The 21,376-nt window shown below is 37.8% G+C and overlaps 1 protein-coding gene and 3 non-coding genes across 6 annotated transcripts in view; 3 read left to right on the top strand and 1 right to left on the bottom strand.

Moving 5' to 3' along the window:
- Positions 1–21,376, top strand: part of LOC108670175 — a 65,914-nt gene that overhangs the window by 33,539 nt on the left and 10,999 nt on the right. For all 3 annotated transcript variants that reach the window (XM_047880767.1, XM_047880769.1, XM_047880768.1), the window contains 2 exons: positions 12,725–12,998; positions 14,814–14,975. In XM_047880767.1, coding sequence (XP_047736723.1) covers positions 12,725–12,998; positions 14,814–14,975 — 436 coding nt within the window. The remainder of the gene's footprint in view (positions 1–12,724; positions 12,999–14,813; positions 14,976–21,376) is intronic.
- On the top strand, positions 4,877–4,947 carry Trnag-gcc. The gene has a single exon. It is a non-coding gene; the product is annotated as a tRNA-Gly (tRNA).
- Positions 5,149–5,220, top strand: Trnap-ugg. Its single transcript has one exon. It is a non-coding gene; the product is annotated as a tRNA-Pro (tRNA).
- On the bottom strand, positions 12,494–12,567 carry Trnai-aau. Its single transcript has one exon. It is a non-coding gene; the product is annotated as a tRNA-Ile (tRNA).

Below are 21,376 nucleotides of genomic sequence, written 5' to 3'. Positions count from 1 at the left end.
CTGTCCCTTGCTCCTATTAGGGTGCTGTCCCTTGCTCCTATTAGGGTGCTGTCCCTTGCTCCTATTAGGGTGCTGTCCCTTGCTCCTATTAGGGTGCTGTCCCTTGCTCCTATTAGGGTGGGTGCGGTCCGTTAATTTATCAAGTTGGGTCAGCCTACCATATACACATCCTCTTGCTGGTTAGTGGTTACCTGCCGTCCTCATAGCTCTGCCCAATGAGCAAATGCAACTTTTACCTTGGACGTAATCATAATCTAGCACCAGAATTCAACTGCAAGAATTATAAACAAATCGGACTCTTGATACCTGCGAAATTCTAAGCTGCAAATTGGAAATGGCATCGTAATCGGTGCCATTTGTGCACGGTCGGTTCTGGATTTGTATAGATTTTTGAACGTCAGCGGTTTTGTATCAAGTTTAATATTCGTTTTACGTGAGTTTTAAGCACCCATACTTCTCATCTCATTTGTAAGTTTTTTGTTTATTCGTCGTTAATAGACGCTTTCAGTTGTTACTCTTTCGTGGTCCACGTCCTTTGTTGTAATAAAATTTTTCTGTGAACTGCTGCTCACATCAAGATTATATTACTTTTTGAAAAGTTAACGGCAAATTTTTAGGCTGAAAAGCTTGCTTTCTTGAAGAATGTTTGCGTTTTAGAATTCACTCATTGAGTTATACTTTCATTTTCATCTGCCAAGATAAAGCAATGTTCTTCTTTACCGTTGTGGAATAACGGAAAAATTTTGTTTGGTGTTAGATTGACATACAAGCGTAAAGAAACTAAAGCAAAGACCGTCTTTTGCAAAAATACATAGTAAATTTTGCTTTTCGGAGCCATCCTTCACATCACGGCAGCGGTGATTCAGTGGTCGAAATCCCGCCTGCCATCCTGTAGGCAATAGTTGCTCGACCGATGCTCTGTAATAACTAAATAATCAGGAATTTAAAAGCAAAAACAATACCACAAAAATTCACCATATTTTTATAAGAGAAAACGTTTCGGAGTCCAGCTCCATCGTCAGTTCACAAAATTCAGTTCAGAAGATAGCCTCGTGAAAACACATGAATATATTGGCAAAGGTAGGGCCGAGTGGAAAACCCATGCCCAAACCGTCAATTTGTCTGTAAAACTTGCCAGCATATAGAAAAATTGAGTTTAGCACTGATAATTCAAGAATAGATTTGAAAAATTAAAGGTTAAAACCCATGACAAGGTCACTGACATCTTTAAACAATGAATTAAGACATATCGATGGTTTCAGAAAGAGGAATATTAGTGAATAAATTTTCTACATCAAAAGAGGCCATAGTCAATTCCTGAACATTGGTAAAACTCTTCAGGCGATCTACGAAACTATAAGTGTTATCCACAGTATATTGGTTTGTTGTAAGACAGTTCAAAAGTGGAACCAAAAATTTCGCAAGTTTGAAACTATATAGGGGTATTATAAGCAGCAAAAATTGGGCAGAATTGAAATTTCACATTGAAATCTGGTTTATGAATTTTGGGCAAACCATATACAAAATACCGGGGCCAGAGCCAGAAACATGAAGTTGAGAGTACGTTTCAGGTGATAGTACAGCGGAATCTTTAAGTTTTCGTAATAAATTATTAATTTTGTCCTCTATCTGCAAAACTATTTTATTGATTGGCTCAGTAATTTCTTTAAATTTTGAAGGGTCAGAGATTAGATTAGAAAGGCTACTGTTATACCGATTGCGATCGACTAATACTACTCCTTTACCCTTATCTGGCATACAAATGACAAGATCCTTTTTTTTGGCCAAGTCTTTCAATAAAAGGAAATCAAGCGGCTGAAAAACAGATGAGAAAATTTTGTAAGATTTAAAACCATAAAAATGACGGTAAGCTAAACTTTGTAAATTGCCAAGAAATTCTTGACGGTTGGTAATGGAAACATTTTTTATGCTAAGAGCAAGTCTTTCGAAAGCTAAAAAAAAACTTACAGAAATCCAATTTAAAAACAGGCAGACAGAAATCAAGCCCAAAGGCGAGCAAGAACTTAGTTCGAGGTTCCAGGCTGAATGAACTGTAGTTGAAAACGACAATTGGACATGTATTGAAACGACGGCACAAATTGGACATGTATTTTCTATTCTCGATGCATTTGCTATCCGTCAACATGCCAGACGTCAAACTGAAGCATTCAAGAAAACTACCCGCCAGACCCATCAGAAGAAACTTGATAACTTAGGTATTCATAATGAAATTCATCCGTGTAACCCTGATAAGTCGTTTTCAACTACCGTACAGTTCATTCAGCCTGGAACCTCGAACTAAGTTCTTGCTCGCCTTTGGGCTTGATTTCTGTCTGCCTGTTTTTAAATTGGATTTCTGTAAGTTTTTTTTTAGCTTTCGAAAGACTTGCTCTTAGCATAAAAAATGTTTCCATTACCAACCGTCAAGAATTTCTTGGCAATTTACAAAGTTTAGCTTACCGTCATTTTTATGGTTTTAAATCTTACAAAATTTTCTCATCTGTTTTTCAGCCGCTTGATTTCCTTTTATTGAAAGACTTGGCCAAAAAAAAGGATCTTGTCATTTGTATGCCAGATAAGGGTGAAGGAGTAGTATTAGTTGATCGCAATCGGTATAACAGTAGCCTTTCTAATTTAATCTCTGACCCTTCAAAATTTAAAGAAATTACTGAGCCAATCAATAAAATAGTTTTGAAGATAGAGGACAAAATTAATAATTTATTACGAAGACTTAAAGATTCCGCTGTACTATCACCTGAAAAGTACTCTCAACTTCATGTTTCTGGCTCTGGCCCCGGTATTTTGTATGGTTTGCCCAAAATTCATAAACCAGATTTCAATGTGAAATTTCTATTCCGCCCAATTTTTGCTGCTTATAATACCCCTAGTTTCAAACTTGCGAAATTTTTGGTTCCACTTTTGAACTGTCTTACAACAAAACAATATACTGTGGATAACACTTATAGTTTCGTAGATCGCCTGAAGAGTTTTACCTATGTTCAGGAATTGACTTTGGCCTCTTTTGATGTAGAAAATTTATTCACTAATATTCCTCTTTCTGAAACCATCGATATATGTCTTAATTCAGTGTTTAAAGATGTCAGTGACCTTGTCATGGGTTTTAACCGCAATTTTTTTCAAATCTATTCTTGAATTATCAGTGCTAAACTCAATTTTTCTATTTGCTGGCAAGTTTTACAGACAAATTGACGGTTTGGGCATGGGTTTTCCACTCGGCCCTACCTTTGCCAATATATTCATGTGTTTTCACGAGGCTAACTGGTTGGCCAATTGTCCTCTGGATTTTAAGCCGATTTTCTATAACAGATATGTTGATGATACTTTTTTGATTTTTAAGCATCCTTCACATGTGGGCCTGTTCTTTGACTATCTTAATCTCCAACGTAAATCTATCAAATTCACCATGGAGCTTGAATCAAACAATAGCTTGTCATTCCTTGATTGCAAAGTTACCAAATCTGATGGCCGTTTCCAAACTTCTGTTTTTAGAAAATCGACCTTTACCGGCTTAAGCACCAGCTTTTTTAGCTTTTGTTCCTTTCGCTTCAAATTGAATGGGATCCAAACATTGATAAACCGCGGCTTTCGCATTTGCTCTACTTATCTAGCCATGCACTCTGAATTTGAATTGTTGCGCAATATCTTTTCACAAAATGGCTTTCCATCGCACCTGGTGTTTACCCAAATTAAGAATTTTATGTCCAAGCAATATACTGCAGTTGTTCCCAAGTGTGACAATAGGAAAATTGTTTACTGTTCTTTTCCCTACTTTGGCCCCGCATCTGAAGCTATGTCAAAGGAATTAAAAGTTTTATTTGCCAAATATCTTCCGGATGTAAATCTTCATGTGTTGCTAGTTAACAATTTTAGAATCAGCTCGTTTTCAGGTTTAAGGATATCCTACCTGTTCTTATGCGATCGTCACTAGTTTACAGATATAGTTGTGCGCAGTGCGCATCAGCGTACGTCGGTATGACGTCACGCAATTTCTATACTAGGCTGGCTGAGCATAAGGGCAGGAGTTATTGGACGGGGAACCTACTTGCACATCCACCTCATTCTGCTGTACGTGTTCATGCTGAGCAGTGCAACACCTCCGTATCCGATAATGATTTTAAAATTCTAGCTTCCGCATCCGGTGTTACTGATCTACGCATTTTAGAATCCCTATATATATTCAAGCAGAAGCCTAGTCTAAATGCTGCTTTTAGCTCCGTTCCTCTTGAAATAGTAAATAGATAGGCCGTTTACTAGCGTTAATTTCACGTCTTATTTATTTATTCTCCGTTTTAAAACCCAACAGTGCCTTTTACTCTACTAATTGATTGTATTTGTGTTTCTAGATCTGAACTTCTTCTGAACTGAATTTTGTGAACTGACGATGGAGCTGAACTCCGAAACGTTTTCTCTTATAAAGATATGGTGAATTTTTGTGGTATTGTTTTTGCTTTTAAATTCCTAGTTAACTTGCGATTTAAGCAAACAAGTGATTTTAATAACTAAATAATCCTTTCACGATAATTATGCAAAAATAATATTCAAATTAGGTGCTTAAACGACGTGAAATTATATCCATGTATGTCTCCATCTTTCGTCGGCTTGTGAGGGTTAGTTTATTATGATGGCTACTTTTTCTTACGAGTTTCACAAATTTTCTTTCTGCACACTGCAAACATTCTAAGACAGTCTTAACGTTGCTGTGAAACTATTCGGCTACAGAATCAGATCTATGAAATTTGGCTTGTGAAATCGGAGGTCTGAGTAATGCACCCATTGCCTTTGAACAATTTTTGTACACCTGAAAATTGACCATTTTTGGGGGAAAAGTCTAGTATCGGTTCCTCGTTAAATATGCGCATCGGTGGTTCAGTGGTAGAATTCTCGCCTGCCACGCGGGAGGCCCGGGTTCAATTCCCGGCCGATGCATATTTTAATTATTATAATCTTGCATTTAACAAGATTCAGGTATAATCTGTTTTTTAATATTATTTGAATCATAGTATTTTTTTATTTCTTTCGTTAAAATAAAGTCGTGTAACTGTTATAAAATCACTGAAAATAAAAGATAAAAATGGATCAATTAAGAAATTGTCAAATTTATACCGAATCAACGTTGTTAAAACACAAGGCCTGTTGGTCTAGGGGTATGATTCTCGCTTTGGGTGCGAGAGGTCCCGGGTTCAAATCCCGGACAGGCCCGCCTAGTTTTGTGTTGTATCCGTTCTGTGCAAAACTATTCAATTGCCTGATTGAAGCTGCAGTTCTTGCTGCTTCACCGCCGAATCAGACAAATTGACTCATGTAGGTAAATAACACACAAAAATACCAACCGTCAATTTAACTCATGTGTATTAAGAAAAGAAGATCAAATATTTTGCTCCCATGTTATTATGAACTTGATTTATTAAACATAACTTTTCATCGTTAAAAGAATTATTAACTAGAACGGCATGAACCTGTTCCTCTAATGCTATAGCTTAGGCTTACATCGACCAAACATAAAAGTATTATACATGCAACATAACATTCTATGTAGCATTTACACTGTACAGTCGCCTCTCGTGTCTCGAAATCAAGCCTGTGTTTCTCAGGGTGTGGATTTAGGCTCGCCCTTAGCTCTCCGCGGTGCTAATCCAATTCCCGACACCGTTTCGCGAACACACGAAATTATTTATTTAGAGGACAGGCTCAGGTGGCCAAGATGGTCGGTCTGCCAGTTGCTGGAGCTGCTGCAGTCTTCCTGTTGCTGCCGTCCGATTCTTGTAGTTGCGCTTAGTGCTTCGTTTCGTCTTTAAATGTCCTATTTCCAAAATTTTTGTGGTCACTTTACTGTTACTTGTATTGCTGGTGATGTTGACTTGTCACTAGATCAGTTATTGCCACATGCATGATGGGACTACATATTCTTTATCTGCCGCTTCACTGGCAGTGTCATTCCGTCTGTTACTCCCTGGTTATCGATAAATATAAAATATCAAAATGTCTCGAGAGTCGAGAACTGTTTTGTTGCTCCATATTCCTGATTATTATGATTTTGGAGGCTGTTCAGGGATAGGGATATTTGCCTTATTATGCGTGCAGTTTTCCTTATAAAATTTAATGACTGCTGCCTCGTTGTCAATTTCAAATGCCAATTCATTAACGTTATTTATTTAAATTCCTGGCGCACTTTTGTATCGCCTTATTGTGCGCACAGTTTGCAGACGCTCGGTGAAGCTTTTCTTGTTTTAATATGTGTGCAGTGACCGCCGTTTTCCGTTGCAGTTGACGTATTGTGAACGCAGTAAATGCTAAGTCTTGAGCGCAGTTTTCTCCGTATCTTTAACACAATTGTCCTAGTATTTTGAGCTCAGTTGTCCCTGACTGTTGGCGAACGGTCCAGCATTTTAGAAGGAAGCTCGACTGCTTTTACGAGTGTCTTTTATTTAATTCACTCGTGACGTGATCTGCAGCTCAGATGGAGTTAAAGTTTTACAACAAAAGATGTTCTGCACTTAGCTCTTAAGATCTAAACTAGGGTCCCTAATCGAATTATTTTCAGGACAAGTTTGTGGCAGAGACGCGCCACCCTAACTTAATTCATTCTCTAACAACTTAATTCAGGACCCTTGAAGATTATTAATGAACTTATTGCTAGAAGGCTCGGGCCTCCTAAAATGACGGCCTGCAACCGCTAAATGTGATATGCTGGCGCGCAGTTTTACACGATGCCGTTTAAAGCTTTGGCATTGCAGGGGCAAGATCGTTTCAGAGATCAGATATATACGCACAATTTTGCCGTTTTTAGCGCATTTTCTCATTTGTGGAAAGAAAGGCGCTATTAATTGTGCTCGTCATGTCCGTCTGTCCGTCCGTGACTTCACGTTTTCGTTAACGAGAAAATGCGCTCTGTCACTCACTGCAGTGAGTACTGAGTTATATTTTTTTAGAAATGCTTCCCATTATTTGAATAGTGACGATGAATTTGGATATCTTGTCCCACTTATGGATTGTGAGGAGTTATCAGGTAACTGATGAGTTAATTATAACCGCTTAGCATTGCTCTAGTTTCTGGGCAATTGTGATTATTTGTAAGTATTTTGTAAACAGTGGTTTGATGAACATTACAAACTGGCTTGCTTATGTTTCATGTGTTGTTGAAAATAACTTTTCTGTTGTGGACATTTATAATATTCTAGATTAATAACGTATATAAAAATGATGTCGCCTACTCGCGCCAGTGGCGGCGGAAAAAATGCTTATATGTTACTTTATACGCAATTATTTCGTGATGCAACTTGTGTAATTTAGGTTTGTCACGCACTGTTTTTTCTGGATTATGAACTAGCAGATTGGTAAATTTTTGCAAGTATTAGGCTAACCCTGAGTTAGTTAATCTAATGCTCTGTCAGGTTAACCCAGGGCGGTAAATTATTTAATTAATTAATCAGTAGAAATTAGGCCGTCGCTGCTCGGGATACGTTGTGGCAGGCTTTAAACCTATAATCATGAGTTATCTGACTGCATTTTCTAGGTAATGTTATCTATATATGAGCTGTATATATAAGGCGATTTTTCGTGTGCTTGTTTATGTCCATCTAATTTAATTTCTATTTCAAAAGTTATTTAAGCCCCGATATTATAGGTATAAATGTGGAATTGCGCTGAAATAACTCGTATGAATTTGTATTCACAACCTTCTAACACACACGAGAAACATTTCAAGTTCTTGGATTGACTCTTTTGACATGTAGACAAGTCTGACGAATCGTCTTCAGAGTTATTATTTATTATTTTCAATCGAGGAATCGATGAAGACGCCATTATACTCGAACAATCTTCATTCAAATACAGCCATGAAATCTGAAGAGAATGCGAACTTATTAGCTTAGACTATATTGCTTAGAGAAATTAAATTAATATATACATTGTTCTGACAACCTATATTTTGCAATCCTTTATTGAATCAATGACTAGAAAGGCTATTTATATTATTGTAAGATTCATTCACAATAATGATTGCGGATATGCTTTATAACAACATTGTATTCACGCGTGTGTCCGGCTTCTTTCGCACACAAATTACACTAATAAAAAAATCCAGTTCGATTTCCGTTTCCCAATTTGAAATGTTGCGGCATTTATTTTTGGAATGAAATTCGAATTTACGTCTTGAATTATGTTGACAAAAAAATGCACTCTTACTTTCTTGTTTTGTAATGAATTAAAAATAAACGTTAAAAATTGAAGTAAAAGGCGGCAAAAACACTTGCTTTCTAAAATATTTATTAGTCTTCATGCATGTCGAATTCGGGAGGGGGGGGGGTATTTAATATCGGTACCTACAAATATAATTTTGTTTGAATGTTGTATTTCCATGGAATTTAAACAAGAGTATAAGAATAAGAGTGTTTTGTGCCTGAATTACTCGCATGTAATTCCTGTAAGGCACACACACTGGAAATGCGGCGAGAGGGTAATTCCATGATAGCGCTTCTCCCTGGGCGACTGCAGCATCGATTTAGCCTGATTATAACACCTGTTCGGTGGCGCGCTTACGAGCAGACTTACACTCATTCAGATTTATGACCAGCGTTCGCTCCTCGATGCCTTCCGTATCTACGTACTGTGGCTCTCTGCAGGCCTAACTACAACTATATCTAGAATATTTACTTCTATTTTTAGATTATTTACTTCTAATTCTTGATTATTTACTTCTAATTCTAGATTATGTACTTCTAATTCTAGATTATTTACTTCTAATTCTAGATTATTTACTTTTATATTTTCGATTATTTACTCCTACATTTTTTATTATTTACTTCTATATTTATGGCCAGCGTTTGATCCTCGATGCCGTACCTATGAGCTGTGGTTCCTTCATTCCTATAGCTAGCTTATTTACTTCTACATCGTTCACGCGGAAGCTGACGATTACAATTTTGAATTTTGTGTTGCCTTTACTTGAGCAAACGTTTCCTGCCTATGTGAAATGGAACACTTGATAATACTTCGTACCAGTAATTTATAACTGGTGACTCACGGAAACTTCCTGTCTTGCATTTCGCGCCAAGCAACCAGATATTGTAGGAAAAGAGCGGGGAGTATTTCATATGAAAGGTAATGTCGTGAAAATTTGTGTCCCGCCTAGTCAGTTGCCACTATGTATTGGACAAGTGAGCAACGTGCATTTGCTGTCAAGGCTAACTTTCCTACTGGCCGTTCCATTTTCGCTACTCAACGAACTCAGGTTCCTGCATGATCGGAAATAAATTGTTATGTGGTTGAACACATTTAGGGAAAGTTGTCTTGAATCAATTATTTACAATTACTTTCCAAGGATTCTACCTCATTTGAAGAACAACATACGTCAAGCCGTTGCCAACATACCCGTCAATATGCTTCAGCGAGTTGAACGGAACTTCAAAAATCGACTAACTAAATGCATTGACCATGGTGGCTGTCATTTTTCCGATGTCATCTTGAAAACATAGTGATACGAAAATTAAGGTGTTATCTTTTTAATAAAATTTATATTGTAATGATGCCTTTACTAGTTCTTTTTGTATTGAGCTTTCTGATCAGGAAGTTTTCGTGAATCACTCTGTAAATGGATGTGTATTTGTAGACATACTCGATCGCAAAAAGAATATGTAGTGAAATAATCTCACAGCATAGATTGGTGGTGCGAAAATCTGCGATAACATTAGCTATATGCTTATTAGATAAGGTGTATGAATGTACAAAATTTGAAAAGTTATCCCTCACTGGAATATTAAAAATATTAAAATTATGAAGCTATGTATGAAGATTGTTATAGTTCGGTCCAAAAGAACCTAATACTTGTGTTTGGCTAAATAGCTTGTGTCATTTAATTTTATAATTTATTCGCGATATATAGTATCTTTTGATACAAGCAAACAACATTGGTGTTTAATTTTTTTAGAGAAACTCAACGATTCGAGGCAATGGCTTTTTATGGTGGTATAATTTCGTGCTAACACCGGCACCGAAGGCATCATTTCAACTTGCGCTCAAACTTGCTTATCATGCAGATGTCGTGTATTCGGTAAATCCATGGAATAGTAGTGGCTTATTCATCTCGTCAAAATAGGATAATTCGTCATTAATGTTGGATTTCATAACTTTCGATGTTACAGCGATAACAAAATAGGCACCTTCGTACGTATATGCCACTATTATAAGTGAACATCTCGTGGCCATCCGTGCGGTATCACCTTGCAGGCATGGCAGTTCTCTTGTCATGTGTATGAAAAATTGGTCAATTTAATATTAACATTCCAGTGACTTGAAGGGTTCAATAGTTATTCAATACCAGAATTTTATATTAAAATTGTAGCCTTCAAATGCGTTTTTGCGGTTCACTCACATGCTCGAATGTCGTGGTTTACTCAAATGGCTATTTGCTCTCGTTCATCAATCTCTTGGGATCTGCCAAAAACGCTCATAATGACCATATCCATTTTCCTTATACATGCTCTCCCAGACAGCCACTTTAGACCTCGATTTATTCACTAATTTGATGCCTTGCTTACCAAGGATGACGTTGCTAGCGCATTAGTGTGCAACGGACATTCGTGTCATCGATTTAGCAAACACGAAATGAATATGTCTGAGCACCTTCGTAAATCTCCTGCAAATTTGGGCCTGTTTGCTACCATGAAAAAGTGGCCTTTGTGATTTCAGCTTATAATTGAATCGAGAGACAAACATTACGCAGGCTTCGAGGCAACAAAGTGAAAAACTTCAACTTTGTTCGTTTCATAAATATAATTTTGTTGCATAGTGACGACGTGCTCTATGATGGTGCACGTGTTGTAAATTCTACTGCCGAGCATTTTTTAGTTAAATTATTTGTATTAAAATGCGTTTATAGGGAAAAAGATTTGGTGCAAGCACCAAGACTATTCGAAAATAATACAAAAGATTAGAAACTAAAAATTCTTAAAGAAAAATGTATCGCTCATGATACTGCGCAAATTTTTTCTCTCTGGAAGCTGAAGTAGGAAACCTTTACCGCTGAAAATTTAATCATCGTTGCGTCATGGACTTGTGAGCATTTGCTATCCACAGTCCATTTACAGAGGTAAACGAGTTGTAGTATTTTTCTTAACGTTAATTGAGCTTCCATGAACATAATGGCTTATGAAAAGCACAAATCAGTCTATTCCTGGAACATTTTATGAAGGTCTGCTGCATGCAGCGAAGTCTCGTGGTGTGCGATGAAAACCTAACATGCATTTCTGGTTACTGTGCATGCGTGTCGGCCCCGTTAGGACCCGCTACGAGCGAGGGCAAGATAGGGTCACAGATGTTCCATGGGGCCGCAGCCACGCTTTGTTTATGAGTCTCGATATTCCGCTGCCGCCTCCATATATCTTGGCCCTCACTATATTACGCCTGCTCTCACCCGCCCTCCCGCCTTCCCACACTGCCTTTGACCTACCCTAACTTCCACCACCCCCACCACTATCATCCAGCTTTACATCCATATTATTTACTCTCACCCATCCTCACTTCCATACTTCCATCTATTCATACCTATACTATCAACCCATCTACGCCTTCTACTCAATACCTACCCGCACCCACTCGTACCTTATTTTTTAATCGTAACCCACATCCTCCCTTAATCTCTTTCCAAATCACTTGCGATGTCTCTTAGTTTCACCCACCGGGGCGCATTACTTATTCTAATCTGCTCGCACGTCCGGTCTTTCTACATCACGCTAGCGACAAAGTTATCTTATCGCTTAACAAATCGCGAGCGTTATTCATCACTCAATCACCCATATATTTTATCATTTTGAGACTCGGAGATCCTCTCTTTCATTCATCGCCTCTCTAATTCATTCCTGTAGTATAATTTTGTTCTCTTTTGCACCTCGCTCTCACTCTATTTCTCTCTTCTGTCATTTCTCCATTTCCAGTCAATTGCTCTATTTTTCTTCATCTTTCCTCTCTTTACGTTCCGCTTCTATCACTGTGCTCACAGTACCGAATTCGCTCTAAGTCTCAACAGCTTTTTCACTCGCATCGTCCCTAATATACCTCGTATCTAGTATACCTAGTATACTAGATCTAGTATACCTGGTATAATATGTAATACTGCTACCACTCCTCCTAGCTCCTCTTACCCCCTCATCGTACTCCATCACACATTCATTCTAATGATCCAGTTTCATTTTGTCAATGCAAGCAGCTTTCGCAGGCTTATACTAAAGACTATAAACTAAATGAAAAATAGTTAATAGTTGATAACTGCTTTGAAGCGTTAGTTTCATACCTCGATTCATACAACTTTCGTTCAATAATTATTGGACATTGACCAGATTATAAGCAAGTCTATGTATGGATACGAGCATGTTATGTGAATGAATGATATTGTCATCGGCAAACGGTTTTAGGTCTAGCAGAAGTCATTCAATGAGAGCCAATGCATTTTGTTCACTTTTCGTTGAGTTAAAAGCATTGGCCAGTATGGGGATCGAACCCACGACATCCGCGTTATTAGCACGGCGCTCTAACCAACTGAGCTAACCGGCCGCTGATGACTGTGGAGACCATTTTAGTGCCCGTATTAGCGTTTATGCACTGCCCATACACCATCAATCTTTGTTGCATTTTTCGAAGCTTAACACCCCTGGTTTATCTTTTATCTCACACAAAGTCACCCGTGGTTTATCTTTTTGTGTCGTCACAGACGCATGTTTCCTACGGTGCGCGCTTCATTCACGGGCCTGCGGTCGGAAGAACGGTACGCGGTGCTGCTGGACATCGTACCGGTAGACAGCAAACGGTACCGGTACGCATACCACCGGTCGTCGTGGTTGGTGGCTGGTAAAGCGGATCCCCCGCCACCGTACCGGCTGTATGCTCACCCAGACTCGCCGTTTACAGGAGAGCAGCTCAAAAAGCAAGTTGTCAGCTTCGAAAAGGTCAAGCTCACCAACAACGAGATGGACAAGGGCGGACAGGCAAGTTTAGCTTTAGGTACAACATTATTTGTAAAATTAAACATTATTTGTAAAACTATAGATTTTGGGCGGGCGATTTGACAGGCCTTGTGTGAAGCCATGTGTGAACAAGGGCGGACAGGCAAGTTTAGCTTTAGGAACAAACATTATTTTGTTTGAGGTTCGATTTTAATTTGAATTTACGATTCGCTAAAAATTAAACGAATAAGGGCGGACAAGCGAGTTTTCTTTCTCTTACATTTTAATCTGTATATAGTCAAATGGGGTAAGACAGGATCGCAGCCTTCATGGGGTAAGAAAGGACCAGCCCATGGCGTGCATTCTAATTGCACTGAATTCAATAACCTGCTACCATCACTGCTTGACATGTATTCTAAAATGGGGTAAAAAAGGACCAGACATGGGGTAAGACAGGACCGCTAAATGCTCCTGTTTTACCAAACAAGTGGTCCTATCTTACCCCACAAATGGTCCTGTCTTACCCCACAAATGGTCCTCTATTACCCTACAGTTTATCAAAAATAGTTTTTAAATGAATATATTATTGTATAGTACATGGAGTATTTTGGTCAAAATTTTTATCTTTTGCTCAAACTTCATTATAACTTGTTAGCTTTTTAAATTAGAGAAAATTAGTGCACTATTTTAAATTGCATCAAAGGGATATAGAAAATAGGGATGTCTCTTCCCATTAGTGAGCTGCAGAACAAGTATGTGCAAGATTGGCTGGGGGAAAAATCACTGTGTGAAACATGAAAAATAATTATGATCAACACTCTGTGAGAGGGCATGAGCTATGTTTGAAGAAGTGCACCACAAATGCAGTTAGCAAGAAAACACATGATGTCTGATACTCAAGTTATTATCCATTGGTTTTATTACCAATTTGATAAATTTTTCAGACAATGACACTAATGGAATATACATGAAGCATTTAGCAGTGCTCTACAATGAACCAAAGCCAACCCACTATTACTATGCTTAACAAAGTTTTCTCGTGACAAAAAATTCAATGTGACTGATATTAGAGTTGACTTCCCGCAACACAAAACGGTAACAAGTGGTTGTTTAATCAAATAATGTGTTTCTAGATGGTTAATATTGAATATCAGATTTGTACTTTTATTAAAAACCTTGTAACATAAGAATTGCCAGTTGGTCCTGTCTTACCCCATGCCCGGTCCCATCTTACCCCAATGAGGTAAGATGGGACCAGCTCACTTTTTTTAATCTGTACAGAAAACTGTGTTAGATGCAAAACATCTGAGTTGTAGCTTAGAAGCCCATTGCATAACTACACCTTGTGATAGGTTTTGGGTTTTTTAGTTATTCATGGTATAGATGCTACAGGCTTGTTAGTGATTTCGGTCCTGTCTTACCCCATCTGACTATATAAATGTAGATTTCAATGAATAATTAATTCAGCGACGATAAAATGGACTACGACGAATAAGCAAGTTTTATTAGTGATAAAAAAATATCGTACCAGATCGAACAGGATAATCTATACATACATTAAAACTACGATTACAAAAATTATTGGACGAACTGAATTATATGTATCTACTAATGTACTTCATATTAATATGGCTATTTTGCTGCTAGGCAATATACCTACTATATGGGGCAATTATATCCATACTGATGAAATTTGAGCGATAAAACCAACAATTAGAATATTTATGAAAGACAGCTCTGAGTAACAATATGTTGACGACCGCATGTCAGATCAAAATTTGAGCAATAAAACCAATAATTAGAATATTTATAAATGATAACTCTGAGTAACAATATAACTTTACAACCACACGTCAGATCATCCTGAACTCGATGCACCGCTACCAGCCACGCATCCACCTGGTGCGGCTCAAGGAAGGACAGTCCGGCAAATTCTGCAGCTTGGACACCGCGGACCGCCGCAGCTTCAGGTTCATGCAGACAGTCTTCACTGCAGTCACTGCATACCAGAACCAACTCGTGAGACCCTGTAGTATATTATAGGGCTGTGTTCCTCTTTTATATTATATTGCTGAGTAGGGACTTTATATTATATAGCTGAGTAAGTCTTTTATATTATATAGCTGAGCAAGTAGTTTATATTATATAGCTGAGTTGGAAATTCATATATAATAACTGAGTAAGTACTGTATACATCACATTGCTATGCAGGCACTTCATGTATCCCATACTATCTCAGTATAGGGCGGGCATTACGTTTCACAGCAAGCAGTATGTAGTTCATATGTATATTATTGCAGGTATTGTGTGTCGAGTCGTTTGTTGCATGAAATGGGATTTTTTGTATATTACTTCGTAAGGCTCTAATTTCGTGGTGTATAAATTCGCGTTTGGAAATTATATCTGCTTATACTGCCGTTAAGCAAGTACATGTTGATATAGTGCCGCAGACTGAAAGTGCAGAAAGTTGTGGAGATTTTTAAAAGCCGAATTAATTCGTCTGATTTTTAATATATTCAATTTAATGAGTTTTCGTAAATTACAGCAAAATTATCTCTGTGGTCTGCAGGTATTTACAGGTATATACAGCATGCAGCGATATTAGATACCTACCTAGTCACTGAGACGAATTTTTGGTTGCTTGCTATGCATTTGCTTCACCAATATTTCCTGGACTTGAATTGTACGGAATTGTAAGTGGTACTGAACCTTACCAATTGTAAAAGTAACTTCACTATTATTGTGAAAATAACTTCATTATTATTGTAAAAATAACTTCACTATTATTGTGAAAATAACTTCATTATTATTGTAAAAATAACTTCACTATTATTGTAAAAATAACTACACTATTATTGTGAAAATAACTACACTATTATTGTGAAAATAACTTCACGGTTATGGTAAAAATAACTACACTATTATTGTGAAAATAACTTCACTATTATGGGAAAATAATTTTACTATTTTTGTGAAAATAACATCAACATTATTGTAAAAATAACTTCACTATTATGGTGAAAATAACTACACTGCTATTGTGAAAATAACCTACTCATTATTGTAAAAATAGCTTCACTATTATTGTGGTAATAACCTTTGTATTATTGTGAAAAGAAATTATCTATTATTGTGAAAATAACGTAGTTATTATTGTGAAATATCTTTACTATTATTGTTGAAATATGTATCTATTATTGTGAGCATAACTTCACTATTATTCTGAAAATAACTTCACTATTACTTTGAAAATGATTTATCTACTATTATGAAAATAACTTATCTATCATTGTGAAAACAACTTGACTATTATTGTGAAAATTTCTTTTCTATTATTGTAGAACAAATACCACTTATCTGTTATTGTAAAAATAACTTCTACTATTGTGACAATAACTTGCTTATTACTGTGAAAATAACTTGACCATTATTGTGAATAGCTTCACTATTATTGTAAAATAATTTCACTATTATTGTGAAAAATAACTTCACTATATGTACGAACACCTTGTGGATCAACTCCATGTAGTGAGTGCCCCCTCCCTCCTCATCTCGTGTGGCAGGAAGGCATTATAGCGCATCGCTGCTCGGAGCTGTTTACATCAGATTTTACTAAGCCAGCTATAGCCATTGCGCTGCGGAGTGTAACCATTTCATTATGGACTTGAATTGGTCGTTACAACTTATACACGTGACTTGCTTTACGCCGTTACGCCTCAAGCTTCCCCCAAAACTGACGAAACGCCGCACATTCCCTAGACTTACGGTACCGCGTTCTGTCGTTAAGCTTGTCCACTATATAGTGTGCGCTCACTGCAAACGTCTTACGGTGATGAAAAGAATGTTTTGAACTTATCTTTCAATGGATGCATTTACTTGATGAACGATAATGGTGATGCTTTGACCTCCAGAACATTACTGTTCAGGTCAGTGTGGTTCATCAGGGGTAAATTTTACTCGGAATGGTGCCTCGAAATTTCGTTTGATATGCTGATTTTTTCTTCTTTTTCCACTCGGGCATTTGTTGGCCAAATACGTGATTTCCAGATATTGCAATTTCGTGATTTTTATTTAGTGGAAGTCAACCTTAAGATTTGTGTGTTGTATCATATCATAGTGAGATATCATCAAATTATGGTAGCAAAGTATCCCTCGTTAATTTTTTACATGTATTGAAAAATGTTGTACAGTATAGTATTTATTGTAGTGAAGCCTTATACGCATATGAAGCCGTATGCGCGCCCCAGTGCGCTGTACACGAAGTGTTATATGCACCCCAGAGCGTTGCATATGAAGCGTTATACGCACTCCAGAGCGCTGCATATGAAGCGTTATACGCACTCCAGAGCGTTGCATATGAAGCGTTATACGCTCTCCAGAGCGCTGCATATGAAGCGTTATACGCACTCCAGAGCGCTGCATATGAAGCGTTATACGCACTCCAGATCGCTGCATATGAAGCGTTATACGCACTCCAGAGCGTTGCATTATATGAAGCGTTATACGCACTACAGAGCGCTGCATATGAAGCGTTATACGCGTTCCAGTGCGCTGTAAAGCGGCTTATGCGGTGTATAACTGACAACACTTGCAAGCAATCCTGGCAAGAGGTTTCCTCTTATTACCTAATGCACCGCTTCTATGCCTACACCATCGTCGCCACACTGTCTACTCAATTAGGTTCTTTAGAAAATCCATTACGAGTTTGAGAAATACAATTGTTTTGGTTCACCGGAGTGCACGTTTAAAGCGATACACGGTTGAGATCATGGTCTGGTATTTTTCTTTCAATTATATTGGAATTTCGAGGGAACAAATTTTTGGGGAAGATTTTAATTTATTTTCTTATTTTCATTGGGAGCGTTTTTTTTTTTTAATTTACCGGTTTTCTGAAAATTGACGTTTCATTCACTGCTCAAAGTTGAAATAAATCTAGTCAATTTTTTATGTTAACCGCCCTGTACATGAAGAAGTTATGTTGCCTCATATGCTTTGCGGTGCGCTCGATAAGTAAGTCTGAGACTGATCCCGTGATCGCATTAAGCGTGTAACAGCAGATCTCTGCAAGCGGATTACGTAGGCATCGTGTCACCTTATGAACAGACGACCGCCACACCAATTGCTCGGAAAATCAATGCGGCTTTTAGTGCTTTATAATGGAACAGACCGGTGATGAAAGATGCCACGAGTTGACTCCCAGCTAGGGCAATATCATTGATGAAAATTTAATGCTTTACAGTTCAATGAAACGTTGACGAAAGATGGATGAAACGCTAATTGATGACTCGAAATTGAACGCACTGTTGATGAAAAATACCATGAGTTGTTTTCCTCCCTGCTCGCAAAATACTATGGATGAAAGGTTGATTTCTCACAATTTGACGAACTGTTAATGACATTTGTCATGCATTGGTCATCTTCTGGCTTGCACAATATTGTGGATAGATTTCGGTACTGTATGCCGCAAAGGGATCTTAAATTGTTCAATGCTACAACTTTGTAGAAGCAATATCCGAGCATAACACTATTCGGCGTTATAGTGATCATAAAGCATAATTCAAATATTTAAAGCGAGAATTTTTGGATCTTCATTTGAACGTAATATGTCAGATGGGTTGGTAAGGTCAGGAAGACGATCATTCCTCAGAAATAACTGCCAAGTCAAAATTTTAGTTCCTGAGAGAGTTAGTTCCTGCCTAACTTCTCTTGAAAATGACATTAAATAACTAGCGGTAATTTAAGAATTATAAGGATCATAAAACGATCATTGAGCGACCTAATTAGGCTAATTGTTTTTAACTATTCACTTTACAACTGTACCCTCATGATAATTGTCGATATATGCACTCTTTATTTCGATCTAAGCTAACTGAATTTTATAATTTGATGTGTAGTTTTTGCTCAAACCTTCAGAACAGAACTTTAGAACGGAAAACATACATACCTTTACCGAAGCTTTACATTTGTAAGACATAACGCTCATCATAGGAAGTTTTGATATTTTCTATACGCCCATCCCTTTCGATTTTAAATTTCTCGCATTAGGTATTGAATCTTGTTCGTATACTAATTCATCTTCAAATCAGGCTCGATCATTCGGTCATTTTTGCAGCTTCATCGAAGCGCCACCGCAGCCTGTGAAGCTGGTAGCTTAAGCTGGGTCTTTTAGTGAAGGCTCTAAGCTTTTAAATGACCACTCACTGATGCCCAGAGCTTAAGATGCTATTGATTACAGCGCACGCCATCAATAATGCTGTAGCCGACCAGGCTTTCATATCACCCGAGACGTCAATTCGACGTTTCCACCTGAATATTCGTTATAAAATTGATAAATACTGCTTCTCCAGCATTGTAACGGTAGTCAACAATCGTGCTGCCTAAACTAAACTCTTTTATTTTGTACTAAACAATACTTGTAAAGTTGTACATGTTGCCTAACTTGCCTTGGTACGTTGGTAGAACGTAATGTTCTATAAATGCTATTTTGATATTGTTTTGGTTGTTGTTTGAATATGAACGTTACCAGTACGTAAATGGTTTCATGTGCTATTCTAAAGTATAACATTTATACCTAAAGTACCACTTTTTTTTTGTCCCGTATGATGTCAACGTAAGAACCTTGCAGTCATAACCTTTGATCTTGCAGTTAAAACTCACTCACTCGGATCTTATCCCAGGACACAGTTATATAATAAGTTAAGAGTATTTAGTTATCTCCTATAGAGTTATGAATGTGTTATGAAGAGTTTCTTCTCGCCGTTGCATATTAGCGTGAACTAAATTTTGTATTCAGAAGTGTCCTCTTCTATTTAAATTCATAGAACTATAGGAAAATCGCTTACCTCTATTTCCAATCGAATAAAAAATCCCTGGTGCGTGTGTTTGCTCGGAATTTGCATGAGTCAACAGCGTGACACATGCGACGCGGGCCAGGGTTTCATAATCCTGTGCTTGCGGTGCATCTCCTAACACATCAGTGTCTCCCTAGCGTTAAAAAATGGAACTACGACACCTAAATGCGGATTAGCGAATACTTTATAGAGAGGGGAGTTGTCCACAGACAGCTGTCGGTGGATCAGTAAGAGTTAACTTATGAGTTTGACGAGGCATTACTCACGCACGAGACTTAATGAAACACAGAGTGATTTGTTGGCAGCCTGCGAGATTTAGCAACACAACACATCGTGGGGTCTAATCGGCCGCAATCCAATTCCAATTCCATACTTTGAATGCGATTCCAAAACGTTTAACATAGTAACAATATAATGCAGTATGTACGTAACATTACGGGATGCCTCTATATCGTTAAACCTTACACATTTGAACGTGTCTTCTCAGTTTAATCATAAGTAATTGAAAAATCGTGTTTCGGCTCTGTTTTAATTGAAACGTTGAACGGAAATGATCAATTGTTTTTCATGAAACGAAGTGCCAGCTTGAGGCTCATCTCGTCCGTCAATGTTGCGCTGCTCAGGCTTCGTTTGTTTTGGTGAGCGCGCAGCCTGGCGCTGTCATGAAAGCCAGCGGTGGCGGCGATTTGCCCGTCCAAATGGTCGCGTTACCGCCCAAATGAAGCGTGCATTGCCGTCTAAAGAAGCGCAAGACCAGTGCCAAACGACCCAAAAAATATCAACATTACCTTGCTCGCAGAAATTTGATGAAATGTCACGGCGCCAGACGCTAGGGTAATTAAAAGCCAGGCCTGCGTTAATATTACCCCAGCTCAAAGGCTTGTGGCGCTGTGACGCTCATCAAGACAGCGTTTTTAAGTCTGAACTTGAACACTCGCGGGTTAATACGCGGCGAGCTCGGCAACAGCGTGTTGCCTTATTAGATCAATTCTTCCGCAATTGACTTGAGCGGGTGATTATTCTTTCGTCGTAAACCTCGGAAACAGAGACGAGCTGAAGCTAAGTTGCTAGTGAATATATTCTCTGCGGACGCAAAACATCATTCCAGCGTTGAAAATAATTTTTTTTCGGCTTGATTAACGCAACGAAATAGAGAAATAATTATTATGCAATTATATTTCACGCTTCACTTTATATGTTTTGCTTCAACAGATGAATTCACTCGATTGTGTACTTAGAATGTTTTTTCCAGAAATTTAATAGAAGTCTAAAGTTAGTAAAATGCTATATATCAATTGATCAATTGTAAAAACGTGATACATCCATTTTGTCTGTTCTTACGTAATCGATTATGTGTCAAGTTTTGATTACTTGCAGTTTCTGGTTTTAAATCTTTTCATCTAAAACTTGTTCTGAAGTTATCTTGGTTCGTCATTATAGCAACTTGAGAAATAAATCTGATTTTTCAACAGCGAATTTTCTAAGGGTTACAAGACTTGGTTCATTTTCAGGGACATAAGTACACATATGTGTTTCTTCTCTCATTTTCTCAATCGTTTCTAAGTCATT

The sequence above is a fragment of the Hyalella azteca genome, unplaced genomic scaffold, assembly GCF_000764305.2.
Source record: "Hyalella azteca isolate HAZT.00-mixed unplaced genomic scaffold, Hazt_2.0.2 contig6160, whole genome shotgun sequence".
Lineage (NCBI taxonomy): Eukaryota > Metazoa > Arthropoda > Malacostraca > Amphipoda > Hyalellidae > Hyalella > Hyalella azteca.
The sequence above is the reverse complement of the archived record's forward strand: the minus strand, read 5'-3'. Positions and strand labels throughout refer to the sequence as shown.